The sequence below is a fragment of the Bolinopsis microptera genome, chromosome 3 (assembly GCF_026151205.1).
Source record: "Bolinopsis microptera isolate Bmic1 chromosome 3, MBARI_Bmic_1.0, whole genome shotgun sequence".
NCBI lineage: Eukaryota > Metazoa > Ctenophora > Tentaculata > Lobata > Bolinopsidae > Bolinopsis > Bolinopsis microptera.
In genome coordinates, this window is record NC_087074.1 from 5,174,749 (window position 1) to 5,192,385 (window position 17,637).

Consider the following 17,637-nt stretch of genomic DNA (forward strand, 5'->3'; position numbering starts at 1 on the left):
GAGCAGCACGCCTGCACAAACAGTCGCACTGCTGCAGGCTTTAAAATATTTGCTCTTAATATTAATTATCATTATTTAGCGCTTTCAGCAGATTAAATTAATAGTTATAGCCGGAAATATTTCTTGCTACCTTGACTTTAAATTCCAGGACGGAATCTGGGGATTATAAAGATTTTAGCTGCATCAAGGCTTCTTCTTAGCTTATGTTGATTTTAGATTATCGTTATTCTCATGTAATCTTCAATAAAACTAAAAGTTGTAATACAGCGGCACTAGCGTTCTCTTAAATATTTGAAAGTTATCTTATTTATTAATTTAGCGCCGAAGGAGATCTCTCTGAGGGAGTTCCCTCCAGAGGCAAGATCTCTTTCCGAGACAACGCTCTTTTGATAAGAGTATCATCGAAGAGAGAATCTTTTCCGATGTAAGAGCTCCTTAAATCGTCTAAAATATGAAAATCAACTTTTCTAATAGTTTTGATCACCTAATTATAATTTTCCTGGATAGCAGTGATTTAAAACTCAACACCGGAATAAGATGGCTGAGAGAACGTTCCTCGCATTGCTCTTCATTCTAGTGTCCCTTATCACACTTGCATATTCACACGACCCATGTGATTGCATAGACGATTTGAAGGGAACTGAAGTCACGGTAATTATTATTTTGCAATTTTTCGACCTTCTGTAAAGTCTGTATTTGGGAATAAAAGTAAGGACTGTTTTCTGGGTTTGATTTATAAGTGTTCATGTTTTTCCTTATATTTTTACATTTGTAATAAACCGTGATTTTTATCGCTTTTTGTAGAAAAATAAGTTGTGCACAGACCCTCATAGAGTTTCCGCATCAAAATATTTTTGGGTACATTTTTCTCTACATCGCTAAAATTAAAGTGAACCAACGTACCTGATTTAAAAGATCTATGATTTTCCCGCTGCTTCAAATCAAGTTAGAAGCAGTGAATGTAATTCTCGAAAACCGATTAATGGAATCATTGTCCAGAAAAACTAAAAATAGCAATTTTGATTATATGTAATTAATGTTTGTTTGAGCAGGACGAATTACCAGCGCATATAACTGAAAGCTTAGTATTCTTAGAGGAACTTTACGATATGCAGCGTCGGATCGGCAGAACGGTAAGTTTACTTTTATAATCCTTTCAGTAATTAGACCTGTAACATGAGATATATTTCTTTATTTTAGAAAGAAAATAATACCAGATGCAATGAAACTCAATATTTATATCTTGAAGCGATAACAACGCAACATAAGGCCTGGTGCAAAGGGACATCCACTACTTGTCATTATCGGAACCATTCGTATAGTCTGCTCGATAGATGTATTATATTTGTGGTGTTGATGAAGTTAAGAAATGAATAATATAATATGATAAAACTTATTTTCCGTTAAAAATTAGACAAATATCCACCGGGATCTTGTGGTGCACATCATGTTTCCTCTGTGATACGGCCCGGTAAAAAAACTACCAGGTTCGAGGGGCCAGCTACCCTTCAACCTTAAAGGAGCGAGTGAGATGGCTAGTGACCGCAAACTTTGGAGGGAGATGATACGTCACAAACGGGAGTTCGTTGGTGCAGGCCACTCGAATGATTGAGGAGACCTAATCAAGCAGTAAGATACGGCCCGGGCAACTCCACTGTACCTGATATCTAAACATTTTGTTCTTGATTTATTAATTTTACCGGGGTAAGCACAGGGCTCCAATGCTCTATCTTACAGTGGTCACGATCTTACCATTAGTGATATTGACCACAGCCCCCTACGAAGAAGAAGAAGATATCTAGGTGACACATCAGTGTCTGCAAAACTGCAAATCATCAGTGTCTGCAAAACTGCAAATTTCACATACCTGTGACCTTTTGGCTTTTGTTCTGCAGAATGATGAGTACTGCAAGATCGTGGAGGAGCTAATTTGATCCACTATATCACGACAGGCCATGTTAAATAAATGTTTAAAGACAATAGCTAACTTTTAGTTTTAAATGTCCAGAAAAGCCCACGTCATATTTTATTATTCCCTAACCGATACTAAGAATTATTTAACCGATACTAAGAATTATTTAATTCCATTTGTAAAACTGCAAGAGAATCAGATAATAGGGATTAACGAGGTCTCTGGAGCACATTTGAACGAACATTCTTTGATGTCTGTGTTACCCACCCCAACTCACCCACATATGACAAAAAAGATATGGAACAGATCTATAAAGCTCATGAAATGAGGAAAATGAAAAAAGTACAACAACAGAATCATCCAGGTGGAAATAGGCACCTTTACCCCACTTATATACTCAACAAATGGCGGATGGGGTCCACAAGCCACAAGATACCACAAGAGACTCGCCGAAAAACTATCCCAGAAGAGAGGAGAAGACTATGCGGCTATTATGTGTTACATGCGCACCAGGATTAGATTCTCAATCCTCAGGAGCACCCTGATAGCGGTCAGGGGTGAGAGAGGGAGACGGCAATCGTATACATTGCCAGTCAGTGTAACTTCGTTTAACTTGATACCTGCCACCATGGACTATGAATGTTTCTAGACACTATCCTTTTGATATTGAGATATTGGTATCTCAGATCACGTGTACATCGTTCCTTTTTTATGACACAGTAATTTATTGACACTCACAGCTTCACAGCTATAATTTTAATCATTGAATCAGTATTTTTATCTGTGCTCTGCGTAATGCATCACATGAATCAGTTTTTAATCTATTAACTTATTACACATTTGTGCTCTGCTTTAGCATCACTTGACTATTTAAAAAAATTGTTTGTTCAGGCCATGACCTTATAGTCAGCCAATTGGCCATTGCTGAAATTGAATGTAATTTATTCACTTTTACTATTATTGTAATGATAATAGGGATTTCTTCGGATTTATCATACCGGTTTCAGTAATACTCTGTCTCTTCAGGCTGTATTGTCATGTAAGGTGAGGGGGGAACCACCCTTGAACTTGTACATTTATCATGACATAATAGCTACCTACAAACAAAAGCTGAAACAGAAGAAGAGGAATTTACCTTGTGACACGTAAGAAGCTTGGTTTATTTTCATCTGAAGTTAATGAAAGGAACGTAGTAAAATTTCTTGGAATATAATGCACTTCCGTTAACGAAAATAATATAATATTCTTACCCCAGGATCTACGACCCTTTAATACCAGACGAGGTAGCAATCCGCTATGAAGTGGACATATTGGAGGCAAAGCATGAAGGTGTTTACAAGTAAGTCTCGTATCAATAACATTAAGAATATTAAAATCAGTCCAGACTGATTCCCATTAAGAATCTCATTGGATTGGACCTTTACTGATAGTTGAAATTCGACATATGACGTCATCTAGCGTCATCTAGCGTCATCTAGCGTGAAATATCGCCAGATGATGATAGATGACGCTAGATGACGCTAGATGACGCTAGATGACGCCAATTAGCGATATTGTCGCTAAGTGCACGGCACCTTTCGAATGTCGCTATCTAGCGCTATCTAGCGCTATCTAGCGCTATCTAGCGCTATATGACGCTATATGACGCTATATGACGCTATATGACGCTAGATGACGCTAGATGACGCTAGATGACGCTAGATGACGCTAAGCACGCAGCACTGACGCCAGGCGACAGATAGCGCTATTTTCATAAAAATTCTAGGGACGACATCTAGCGTCATCTAGCGTCATATGTTGCCGCGACATCTGACGCTATCTGACGCCATCTAGCGATATCTGACGTCATCTGACGACATCTGTCGCGACGACATCTGACGCAGGCGACATCAAGCGCTGGATAGCGGGATAAGTCAGTTTACGACAGTTCACGCTATCTAGCGCTATATAGCGCCAGATAGCGCTATAGCGCTAGATACCGCTAGATGTCGCAAAAAAAAGGGCGGAAATTTTATGAAAATAGCGCTATCTGTCGCCTGGCGTCAGTGCTGCGTGCTTAGCGTCATCTAGCGTCATCTAGCGTCATCTAGCGTCATATAGCGTCATATAGCGTCATATAGCGCTAGATAGCGCTAGATAGCGCTAGAAAGCGCTAGATAGCGACATTCGAAAGGTGCCGTGCACTTAGCGACAATGTCGCTAATTGGCGTCATCTAGCGTCATCTAGCGTCATCTAGCGTCATCTAGCGTCATCTATCATCATCTGGCGATATTTCACGCTAGATGACGCTAGATGACGCTAGATGACGTCATATGTCGAATTTAAACTATCAGTAAAGGTCCGGATTGGACCTTTACTGATAGTTGAAATTCGACATATGACGTCATCTAGCGTCATCTAGCGTCATCTAGCGTGAAATATCGCCAGATGATGATAGATGACGCTAGATGACGCTAGATGACGCTAGATGACGCCAATGTTGCTAATTGGCGTCATCTAGCGTCATCTAGCGTCATCTAGCGTCATCTAGCGTCATCTATCATCATCTGGCGATATTTCACGCTAGATGACGCTAGATGACGCTAGATGACGTCATATGTCGAATTTAAACTATCAGTAAAGGTCCATTGGATTGAGACCGGTAATACTTGCACATCTATACTATATTAATCTAAACTTGACGGAATCTCCCTGACAACGGCAAAAAAATACAAAAAAATACCAAAATTTTTTTTGTTGATAAAAAAGTATCAACTAGGAAATACTTCGAACTTTATTGTCGTCGTCTAATAAAACTCCATTCTTATTACAGAACGGGGCTAGATGATGAAGAAAATTAGAACATCGAATGATTTAAAATTTCCGCGAATCAGCGGCTTTCCAGTAAATTATATACTAGCTGGTGACTAATAGTTCCAGAAAGCAATAATTCTGCACATTATTTCATATTATCACTATCTCTCTCAGATGCCAAGCTGAGTCGATAAATGGTGACATAGCAGTATCAGTGATGACTCTAACCCTTACAGGTACGTGAATACCTCAATAATAATAATATTTCTAATGGGTTGGTCTGACACACATGAAACTGAAGTTTCCGAAGAAAATATTTAATTTCATCAGGATTGGTTGATAGCCCGTTGATAGCCGGTTGAGAGCCGGTTGAGAGCCGGTTGAAAACAGTTTACCGGTTTTTCTATACTGCTTATTTATCCACTCTTTCTCTTAGATCCGTGCGAGGGTAAAGTATGTGGGTTTAGAGAGAAATGTGTTAACATTAAAGGGGCTGGTAAATGTACATGTGACTTTCCATGTGAGATATCATACGAGCCTATCTGCGCTGAAGAGCGAACTTTCTGCAGGTTTGTGGTTATTGAAGAATATTTTAAAATTCTTTTTCAAAACGAAACATATGTAGATTATACAAAAAATACTTAAAATACAAAAAAATACTTGAAATACAAAAATGATACAGTCTAATTTTAAAACTGGATCTTGAGATAGCAGTTTACTGATGAGCTCAGGAGGTGAGTAGCTCGTGCTACAATGGTACAAGAGGACAAGGAGAAAACCCTGAAGCTTTATTTTCGGACATGTTACGAAGATTCTTAGTGTTGGGCCAGTAAATGGTCGAGTCCTAGTCCCTTGGCCCTCAAAATCTGAGTTACAGAGGGAGGACTGATTGTCCCTGATGAAACTGAATTATGTCCCCCTTGTTAAAGATAACTAACATTAAACTGTTTCAGTATGTGTCACGCGGAAAAGCTTGAGTGTCGGGTGGGACAACATTTGACCAACATTGTGAACGGAACATGTGATGGAGTGCAAGGTATGTAGTGTAATACAACGAGCCGATGCACAAATATATAAATTGGGCGACAGGAAGATATTACAATTATTATTATAATATTACAATTATTATATATTTTGAGTTAACATTGACTGGTGTAAAAGAGAGCCTCAAACAAACAGATGGTAATCCGTGTGTGATTGCGATAATATTAGTGGTCTCCTAGGCCCTAGCATTAGACAGTCTAGTTAAGCTGGGCATCAGTGTCACATGTTAGATAATTCTATAAGAATTTGCCCTACTCAGTATACATAATTTATCTTTCAGAGGTACCATTGAAGGCATTCTGTGGTTTATCAGTTGGGGATGGATATATTTCTAGATCCGATAACGATTACTACAGTACTAAAGGTTTGGAATTACAGTTTTAAATGGATATTTTGCAACAATATACCGAATATTCGTAACATCTTAATGGCATTTACAATTATATTTCAAATATATTGGATAAACGGAAAAACGGAGAAACAGGGCGCTTATCCGTGTTAATTTATTTTCAGCATTACCAACGGAAGCAACCTGTACGTTTAGTGGGGAAGGACATGTTACTAAATTCAACGGAGATTACTTTACTTTCAAAGGTTTGCTATTCCCTAAATAAATCGCTTATTATGCTAGCTTACAATTTCTCGTGCCGATTTATTTTTTACCGTTCATGGTGTAATGTTTTACTGTAACTTGACTATGTTGACTGATTACTAAAAATATACTATTAAATTGGATTTATATAATATATAAGTACAAGTGTAATATAATAGTCTATCTTGATATCTTGATATTAGCAATGATACTGTTTTTAATACGACTGATCCCACTTTTACGTTATATATCATACTATTAATATGATATTAGAAAATAACGTTAAAGAAATCACATTATGATTATTGATTATGCGTTAAGTTATAGAACTCCTGACCAATCGAGTGCCTTCACGTGACGATTTGGTAGTTGATACGTTTTATTGTAGATATAGATATACTTATATTGAGTACTGTATTTGATAAATCAAATTTATCAAATACAGTACTCCATAAATGTTAAATTCTTGTTAAATTCCTTTATGAAAGTAATTCCTTTGTGATAGATACTCCTCTAATTTCCAACGATTACAGTGATATTCCAAGGTTGACTCAACCCTTGCTGTTCTCTCAAACTATAAGGATGTGAATTGTGAATCTAATTCAGCTTGAGCATAAAATCCAGCCCTTCTCGCTGGCTAATATAGGTCACGTTATTTATCAAGTGACTGTACCTCGTGACTGCGTCACTCGGTTACCACGCGCCCGACAAACTGCAGTGCCGTACCATAATATGTAATATTCTTTCTATTAAAATATTTAAGGCGGATACCAATCTATCGCACATTTATTATAAGATTGTTGTACAACATGAATACTTCTTAAAAATAATTTGATCTTAATACTTTTACAGACTGCAGTTGTGTAAGTAAGTAAGTAAGTTATTTGCGACCAATTTAGTTAAGCAATGTTCCTAAGTAATGTTCCTAAGTAATGCTCCTAACAGTGGTACCGCAGGAGCTTGTCCGTACAAGATGGCGGAAGACTCAAGAGGAAGAACGTTCATTGTGTACGCGAAGACTGAGACGTGTGGAGTGAACGAGGAATCCACCTGTCTTAAGTACGATTAATATCTCCAAGTTCCAACAATCTTCACTCACTTTCATATCTCCAACAATCTTCACTCACTTTCATATCTCCAACAATCTTCACTCACTTTCCTTTTTCCAACAATCTTCACTCACTTTCATATCTCCAACAATCTTCACTCACTTCCCTATCTCCAACAATCTTCACTCACTTTCATATCTCCAACAATCTTCACTCACTTCCCTATCTCCAACAATCCTCACTCACTTTCCTATCTCCAACAATCCTCGCTCACTTCCATATCTCCAGCAATCCTCACTCACTTTCCTATCTCCAACAATCCTCACTCACTTTCCTATCTCCAACAATCCTCGCTCACTTCCCTATCTCCAACAATCCTCACTCACTTTCCTATCTCCAACAATCCTCACTCACTTTCCTATCTCCAACAATCTTCACTCACTTCCCTATCTCCAACAATCTTCACTCACTTTCCTATTTCCAACAATCTTCACTCACTTTCCTATCTCCAACAATCTTCACTCACTTCCCTATCTCCAACAATCCTCACTCACTTCCCTATCTCCAACAATCCTCACTCACTTCCCTATCTCCAACAATCCTCACTCACTACCCTATCTCCAACAATCTTCACACACTTTCCTACCTCTAACAATCCTCACTCACTTCCCTACCTCACTTGTACTTCCATATCTCAACATTTTAATTGAAATTAACCGTCGGATTAATGTTATTACACCATGTTATTATTAATAGTACATTAATTTGACTCTCTTCTGCATGATCTTGCTTACCTCGTGAAGATTTCTAAAGATTTGTGGAATTAAAGATCACAAAAACTAATTCATTGAATTCAGATCAATAACGATGTATGTGGATCGTATCTACGGGTTCTCTATTGAAAGAGGGTGGTTAATAAACGATAACGGGCGAAGAAAGAACGTACTGAAAGGAGAACGGATCATACTCGGCAACGGTAAGTAGATACCGTAGTGATAGTAACCATGGTAACAGTGATATTAGTAACCATAGTAACAGTGATAGTACTTAGTAGTAACCATAGTAACAGTGCTCGTAGCCATAGTAATAGAGATTAAATATGACATTTCTAATACCCCTTCAGGTGCTGTCTCCATTACAAGAGTAGGTAAGACGCTGGTAGGACGCATTGAAAACAAGAAAATAGAGTTCGTTTACGATGGTCTGAACTACTTCAAACTTTCAGTACCCCTCGACTTTGTATCGGTAAGAATCAAAGATGTTTTTTTAATTGGTATCTACTGACTTTTCTGTAAGAATTAAATTGCAACTCCTCAATTGAACCTCTAATTTCTTGTTTATTACTGTTTATTTTATTTATCTATTCTAATCTTATTAACGACCAAATGGATGTAATTAAGAACTCACATATCAATAGCTGTGCCGATGACACAAAGGTGTCTTGTTATAGAGAATTGGAGAGCATTGTAGTGTTTAGTAGGGAGCATCACGGCTCTCGAAAAACAAAGCAATGAAGTGAAACAAAGCAAATAACTGGTGAAAACTAAATGAACATAATTGATGTTTCGGCACTCATTGGCATTTTACTAAGATTGCAGATTGCAGAAAATTACAAGGGCCTCACTAGAGTAGGTGAGCCCAATAATAGGAACTACAACAAGTAAACCCAACCTGGCCAAACTTAGTAGTTTAATAGAATAACAAAATAGGATGTAGATCAGGCCAGAATGGTAACCTAGGTATCACACTGTGAGATCTAGAATCGGAGAGATGTCACGTATCTACTTTACTAATATTCATCTATATATTATAATAATTTAATTTATTCATTTATTTCCGACTAGAGGGCGTGATCAAGAACCCAAAAACTCAAGTTGATTGATATCCAACCGTTTCTGGTCCGACAGCCGATACCCCACACCGGTCAACATTATTGCCAATAATGTTAAGAGTTCGGCTTCATGGGTACCTGGCACGTTCAAAATCAAATATCTAACTTCCACGTCTCTATAATCTTCTCTAAAAACATACGGTCCACTCTAGGCTTGATCACTGAACTCCCACAAGGTACATGTATTTTGATTACCATTAATTGTACTTGTATTTAAAATCAAGCTATATGTTTTACTCTCCCAGAGACCTGACAATTTTGATGGATTCTGTGGAACAATTCCACTTACCTTCGTTCCGGGGGTGAAAGGAAGAGATATTAGTAACGATCCTGGTCTCACCATTCCTGGTAAGTCACTAGCCTCCAGTCATCTGGTAGCTAATTAGCTGGAATGGTTGTTCTGAATAGGTTTTGCATAGACTAAAATACCTGCTATTACATTATACTTCTTTCAGCAATGTTTAATACTGTTCGTAACATAATACACACTGATACCTACATACTACATAGTACTACCTAGTACTACATAGTACTACATAGTACTACATAGTACTACATAGTACCTACACAGTACACAGTACATAGTACATAGTACACACTACTACTAACTGCAGTAACTAGTAAACCTTCTTCCCCAGCTCTGAGTGATAAATGTGCAGCACCACAGTTTGGAGCACCTACATGTGACAATCCAGAAATACCCAGTCAAGTCAGGGAAGCTTTCACTAACAAGTCAGTTCGCGGACATCCATTCTGGCCAAATGTCTCAATTATAAGTTATGATTTCATTGGTTTAATAATTATAGTTAACGTTTATGCTTAAAGTGTGGTTAAAGTTCTGCTACTTCAGTATGGCAGTAGCATCCTGTGTTGAAAAGATCCCAATAACTACCTACCTGGAACGAGCGATACAAGACACGTGTAGCTGCGATCACAGGAGTGATCACAATTACTGCTTCTGTAATGTCCTCTTCTCGTATCTGGAAGATTGCAGACAGGATGATGTTGATGTTGATGTTAGCTTCGCTGATGTTGAGGATCTATGCAGTAAGTCACTTGCCATGCACCCAAATAAGCCTTAAGAGGGCCCACCACTATAAGTTATGAACACGTTAGATTACACATATATATAATGTGCTAGTGATTTAGATGATGTAATTAAATTTCAAATGTATTTACTTTTCAGGAAAATCGTTCCACAAAGACGTTTTCAAATCAGAGGGAATCAGCTTTTATAACCGTAAGTTTTTGTTGTGAGGATACATTTTACAGATTTAGTAACCACAGTAATGGGTCTATAGTATATACTTACTTATGTGCACGTGTGCGTTGGGGTTACCGGTTTGATGTGTGCAGGTGATCCTTGTTGATACCAACAATTACAGGAGGAAGATTGTATAAAAGCAAGAAATAGGCACGAGACATTGAAGATGTAAATGTACTGGAGCTTCTAAACAGGAGCTATCGGTTACGTGCACTATAGATTAAACCACGTGACCAACCAAACAGATCGGTGATAACAAGCTATTGACAGTTTTAAATAAACATGGAAGAGGACGAATTTCCGGAACAGTTTGCAAGTTAACACTTAACATGGCAAATTGGCACGATGCTAACCGGCTATTAACCGTTTTATAAATGTTGATGAATTCGTGGTTTACAATATATACATGATACAGCCAAATGTCTCTATACCAGGTTACTGTCTATACCGTGTACCTCGATATACCGAGCCTCTTCTTTGCCAAAACTTTGATAAATTAGCTCGTTTAGTGAAAGAATTTTGACTTACCATAGCTCACTTATATCGCACTTGATGAGTGATTTCAGAACAAATCAAGTTGTATTGCATCACAATACGACAGAAGGTTACAGATACTGGGCCGGGGTTTACCTCTATACACCTGATTTTTCTATACCGGACACTTTTCGATTCCCCACAACAGACCTGGAATATAGACTGTAGAGTAATATTTGCATTATTTTGCAAATATATATTGTTTTCACTAAATTAGGTTTAATTGAATAGCCTAGGATGACATCTTGTATCATTTGATAAAGTTTTTGTTTTCCTTTGCGGTGTTTGGAGTCCGAGTACATTACTTGATTGGAATGTTAAAACGATATTATTCATTAATTTTAATACCGTTCAGTGTTTGATAATTTTCTATATCTGTATTCTGTTTGACTAAGTACCAAATCTTTGTTAGGTGAAATTAAAACAACATTACTTCACATTTATTTTGGTTTGGATTGACGTGTCCGTTGGACAATTTATGACAATAATCGATTCATATAAATTTGAATCTATCTGCTTGCAGCCTAGTAGAGCTTATATTTTATCGACCAATCGTTTGATCAGGGAATTATGCCGGATATAATATTGAAACTTGATTCAGAGAGTAGTAGTTTGGATAGTATTTTAACAACCAACTAGGGTCTGTGACAAAACTTGTGAGGGGTCGCAAAATCCAAGCGACCACCGGTACTCGCAGGATAGATATTTGATTGAAATAAATTTTCATTATGCCCATATCTTGCTCGTTTGTGGCTATTAAAGCAAAAAAACCAAACATGCCCGATCAAGTTTCACAAATATATCAGGCAGAACCCCTGCTCAGATGTGCCACGAATGAAATTATAGGTTTTTAAAGTGCAAATGGAAAGGGATTGTATGCTTTTATTGTATTTATATTCACGATTTGTATTTTTGTTATATCAAAAGAAGGCTGATGACCTTAATCATCAAATTTTAAAGTTCAATATGCATAAGCAAAAACATGGTTGTTTTTGTTCTATTGAAATCCTTCTGCGAACAATTGATCGTTAGCAACTATTAATTAATCAAATGCGCTTATTTTCATAACAGAGAGCAGTAATATTCAATTACTTGCTTTCTGCGAAAAGTCTCCTATATCATGCTTTTTAAATAATAAGTTGCCTAGAAAATTAGGATATATCCTCTCGACTCTCTGCCAATTGAGTAGTTGAGTGGTGCAATGTTTATTAGTCGCATACTGAATACTGAATTTGATTGAAGAAATTTTGATATTCCTCTTTTATTGCGACAAAGTAAAATGCTCTTCTATTATTAGGTCACAATCCGGAATATATTTCAATGTACAACATTGTCATCAGCCTGAAAATATACATACATGCTACATGAAGAGGTCTCCTCCTAGTCGTGGAGTGGCCTGCATCACACACATCTCTTCTACGGCGTAACATGTTCCTCCATTCCACTCGCTTTAGAGCCAACTGTTTTACTGCATCTCTGCTGATGTTATCGACACCTGTAAATTCAGCCGCATCCTCGAGTACACATGCCATCCAGCCTTTGCAGGGTCGTCCTCTCGGTCTCTTTCCATAGTTTGGTTTCCAATCCAGTAAGAAATTGGGAAACCGCGTCTCTGGCATTCTGACAACATGTCCGTACCACCTTAGTCTAGCCGCACCGATGAAAGTTTCGATAGACTTAATTCCAGCACGCCTGAGAACTTCTTCATTGGAGACATGGAAGAACCACTTTATCTTCAAGATTCTTCTCAGGGAGGTTTGATGGAAGACCTCAAACCGTTTCATCTGCTTCTTTGTTGTGTTCCAGACTTCAGCTCCATATAACAGAATGGTAATAACAGCAGCCTTGTAGATACTGATCTTGGTGGGCGTTCTTATAGTTCGACTGTTCCATATCTTCCAAAGCTGATGGAACGCAACATTAGCACGCTGAATCCTGATGTCAAGATCTCGGTCAATGGTACCATCCCAATTGATGTCGGCACCAAGATAAACAAAGTTGCTGACCTGTTCAACAGGTTCTCCCTCCACTGTTAGCTTTATACTGTCTCATTCGGTGTAAGGTCGCTGGGACGCACACTTGCTGATCACCATGCATTGTGTCTTTTTAGCGTTGATGCTGGGTTAAACCAAGAAACTTATTGTTTCATTGGTTTAACCCAGCATAAGAGGTGTAATAAGCTATAAGATCAGTGGACTCTTGCAGCCCTTCTTCAGTATTGTCCATCACTGCCAGATCATCAGCATAGTCACTACCCATGATAACTTTTTCATCTGCACCCTTTAGTTCCTTTTGCAGTACAGCACCATGACTGATTGCCTTGTGAACCTCGGCCAAAAAGATTCCAAAGTTCAGACAAAATTAAATACAAGAGGGCCCTGGATATCACCCTGTCCAGTGCCTGAATTAACAGAGAACCAATCAGACATTTCACCATTAAGTACATTAAGTACATAGTACTACATAGTACACACTATTACATAGTACTACATAGTACACACTATTACTAACTGCATAGTACTACATAGTACCTACACAGTACATAGTACACACTATTACTAACTACAGTAACTAGTAAACCTTCTTCCCCAGCTCTGAGTGATAAATGTGCAGCACCACAGTTTGGAGCACCTACATGTGACAATCCAGAAATACCCAGTCAAGTCAGGGAGGCTTTCACTAACAAGTCAGTTCACGGACATCCATTCTGGCCAAATGTCTCAATTATAAGTTATGATTTCATTGGTTTAATAATTATAGTTAACGTTTATGCTTAAAGTGTGGTTCAGAAAAGTCATTGTGGCACTCGGGTCCTTGGTATTGTCGTCGGTATATTGTCCATTACCTACGTTCTGCTTTCATAGTTTAAACAATAGTGAGTTCTAAATATACAGCTTTAAACCGACTAAGTATGAATGAATGAAATACCTGACAATCTAACGTCCTCATGATCATGTGATCGCCGCATGAGGTTCTGTAAATGCGCAGGGCACCTTCAAGCTTATATTATTCACCTTACTGAGGCAGTCAACCAACGCGCGGCTTTATTTTTATGATATGATATGTTTTGATTGTTATTAATAAATACCAAAATTTAAATTTGTTTTCCTAAAGTTCTGCTACTTCAGTATGGCAGTAGCATCCTGTGTTGAAAAGATTCCAATAACTACCTATCTGGAACGAGCGATACAAGACACGTGTAGCTGCGATCACAGGAGTGATCACAATTACTGCTTCTAATTCTGTAATGTCCTCTTCTCGTATCTGGAAGATTGCAGACAGGATGATGTTGATGTTAGCTTCGCTGATGTTGAGGATCTATGCAGTAAGTCACTTGCCAAGCCACCAAATAAGCCTTAAGAGGGCCCACCACTATAAGTTATGAACACGTTAGATTACACATATTATATATATGTGCTAGTGATTTAGATGATGTAATTAAATTTCAAATGTATTTACTTTTCAGGAATTAACCCTGACAGCACTCATGATTCCGTTGAAGAATTCCTGAAAGATTCTAATATATTTCTCAGGAAGTCCATAGTGTCTCATGCTTGACCAAATAAACTCTCTTCTGATGGAATCAAACGCTGCCTTAAAATCAATTAAATTAACATAAAGTGGAATGCTAAACTCAATGCAGTTGTGAATAATGGTGCGGATGGAATAAATCTGATCAATACATGAGCGGCCCAGCACCTTGGACTGGATGACGTATCCTTCAATCTCATTCCTCAGAAGACGAGCTTTGAGGTCTCTTAAGTTTGTTTATGTAAATTTTATAGATAATTTATTGTAGCTTTTATAATGTGTAAAATTTTACGGACGAAATGATCCCAGGGGGGACTCCCAACCCACCGCCTCGGCGGGTAGTTGATACACCCTTCACAAGCAAGAGCCACTTTGGTCTACTTGCTGTGAGGTGTATCAGCTACATAGGTTGGGGGTCCCCCCTTTTTTTTTAATTTTTTTTTTAATACATGAGCGGTTCCGTCTGAACCCACACTGATTTTCCCTAAGAAGACACTCCAATTCAACGCCTGAAAATATGCATAAATAAAATTTAATAACTAAAGGCAAAAATTGTCAAAAATTATACAAAATTTAATATATCAGTGCAAAAGTTATCAACTTTAATCCAGGGTTGTGAAATACGTGTTTTACGGTTTTTTGAATTGGAGCGGTTTTACGTTTTTTAAACAGGTTTTTGCGTATTTATTTTTAAAACGTTGTGATTTATACGGAAATTTACAATCTTTTGACGGTCACCGACTACCAGTAAACGAATCAGCGAAGTAGGAACACTGAGGACTGGGCCACAATCACATAATTATAAGCAGATTGCAGTCTTCAGTTACACTGTACACTTACATTCCTATTAAAACTGCAAAGTATCGAAACGATCCATCACATATCCTCATTACTCACTTTATTATTGTAGTTAAGCGAACATTCCAGACTTTGTTATATTATACCGTCAGATTATATGTGTAGCAGCTAAGCAAACGTGCGAGATTGTAGCGCGATGCGTTCGGTTTCACTAATTCACTCGCCATGGATTATAGGAAACGCGCGCTATTTTGTTTTCGCATTGGATATAAAGATGACCAATGATGTTACAGTGTTTAAGTCACGTGCGCGTGATATAGCGCGCTGGCGTGTGATTGAGATCAGATACAAACTTTTGTTCCTTCCTCTTTTTCACTGCCTTCTGATAAACCTATTGCCTGCAGTTTGTTGAATATCTCTGTCATTTGCCTTAAAGTGATACCCTTATCATAAGCTTTTTTTATGGTTTCAATGTCATGAGAGCTACATGCATCCAAGAAAAATGTATGATTTTAGTACTTTTCTATGTGGCACTATTTACTGTTTCGTATTTTGCATTGTCGACCAGGACTAAAACCAATGTAACACCGAGTTGTAAACCTGACTAGAAAACATAATTAAAGAAAGTACCGCAACCTCGCACGTTAATGTTTAATTTTGAACCTTAAAACTATTGAAAAGTTTAGAATCATTGCAGCCATTTCTACTGTCATTATGCGACCAACTCTTTAGTCCCACTAGTCGACTAGTATTATTCAATTATAAATATCTCCGGGATTTCGACGCGGGATCATATTATCACTCAGCCCGGCCCGCTGTTAGATAAACATCTCAAGGTGATATCATCCCGCCCCGGAAATTTGTATAAACCCGGCCCGCTTTTTAGTCGTAACTGATGTTTATCATTCAATTCTCCGACTTACAATAATCAATGATACTGCTGATTAGAACTCGATAATAGTAGAACAGTTAGACGCGCGATCACGTGGGCGCGTCACGTGCGTACCACGTGCCACCAATAGCATACGCCGAGTCTATACCGCGTGACACGAAAGCGCACCACGTGATATGAAACATCGTAACCGTCCACTTCTTTTACACGCAAATTCCTGGGAACGTCGCCAAAGCAGCTAATTCTTGGAATTTCTCCAACGCGTGGCGTGAGAAGTTGGCGACTAGCCAGCTACCCTTGTCCGTGCCCTAAAAATAGTATTGTTTTGCTTGCTCTCCTTCCAGCTCGTTCAAGCTATTGCTCCACTATGACAGATCGGTTTGACATTCAGATTGATGAACTGCTTTCCAATCGTGTTTCTAAAGTATAAATCCCTTGTCGAAATCGCCGGAGATAATTATAATCCATAAACACTTCACGCTCAGGGCTAAATAAATGTAATCCCTCAGCTGGCGCTTCGGGATTACATATTAACACAAAACTCGTGCGCTGCGCGCACTCGTATGTGTTTATCAGATCATCCCGCTAGCGCGGGATGATCTGTTATATAAACCCTTTGCGTGGCGGGTTTATGTTATTTTAATAGTGTGGTGTGCCCTAATTCATGAGGAAGTAGCCAGCTGATATTATGAAGTCGTGTTACGGTTATACTTGAGTGTAATTAATTGGAAGATGTTAAACATTTTGTGACTTTATCCACCTCTTCCACTCGATCGGAGTTAAAAGATGTAGGACCTCCCTCCCTCCCTCCCTCCCTCCCTCCCTCCCTCCCTCCCTCCCTCCCTCCCTCCCTCCCTCCCTCCCTCCCTCCCTCCCTCCCTCCCCCCCTCCCTCCCTCCCTCCTTCCCTCCCTCCCTCCCTCCCTCCCTCCCTCCCTCCCTCCCTCCCTCCCTCCTCCCTCCCTCCCTCCCTCCCTCCCTCCCTCCCTCCCTCCCTCCCTCCCTCCCTCCCTCCCTCCCTCCCTCCCTCCCTCCCTCCCTCCCTCCCTCCCTCCCTCCCTCCCTCCCTCCCTCCCTCCCTCCCTCCCTCCCTCCCTCCCTCCCTCCCTCCCTCCCTCCCTCCCTCCTTCCCTCCCTCCCTCCTTCCCTCCATCCCTCTGGTTCCATGATCGGGAAGCAACCTTACTTGAATGGTATTTGGAGATATATCTCTAGGATAATCTTGGTTTAAGCTTTTTGATGTGTAATACATAGATTCGGGTGTAGGAACCAAGGCTCCTATTTGTTCTTTTAGAGCTCCACATTTGGAAATTATGAATTTGAGTGTACTCAGTGTT

At 38.9% G+C, this 17,637-nt stretch overlaps 2 protein-coding genes across 2 annotated transcripts in view; both read left to right on the forward strand.

Annotated features, from left to right (window-relative positions):
• LOC134812866 (uncharacterized) overlaps window positions 1–17,637 on the forward strand; it is a 912,489-nt gene that overhangs the window by 886,976 nt on the left and 7,876 nt on the right. The window lies entirely within an intron of this gene.
• LOC134812692 (mucin-6-like) lies at window positions 506–11,977 on the forward strand. Its single transcript, XM_063820199.1, has 17 exons — window positions 506–651; window positions 1,053–1,133; window positions 2,939–3,057; window positions 3,168–3,251; window positions 4,881–4,942; window positions 5,143–5,275; window positions 5,660–5,742; window positions 6,031–6,114; window positions 6,264–6,344; window positions 7,299–7,401; window positions 8,249–8,367; window positions 8,515–8,636; window positions 9,528–9,630; window positions 9,921–10,014; window positions 10,133–10,329; window positions 10,469–10,522; window positions 10,668–11,977. Exons 1-17 carry the CDS (start codon window positions 538–540, stop codon window positions 10,694–10,696), a joined length of 1,662 nt encoding a protein of 553 aa, XP_063676269.1. The 5' UTR covers window positions 506–537; the 3' UTR covers window positions 10,697–11,977.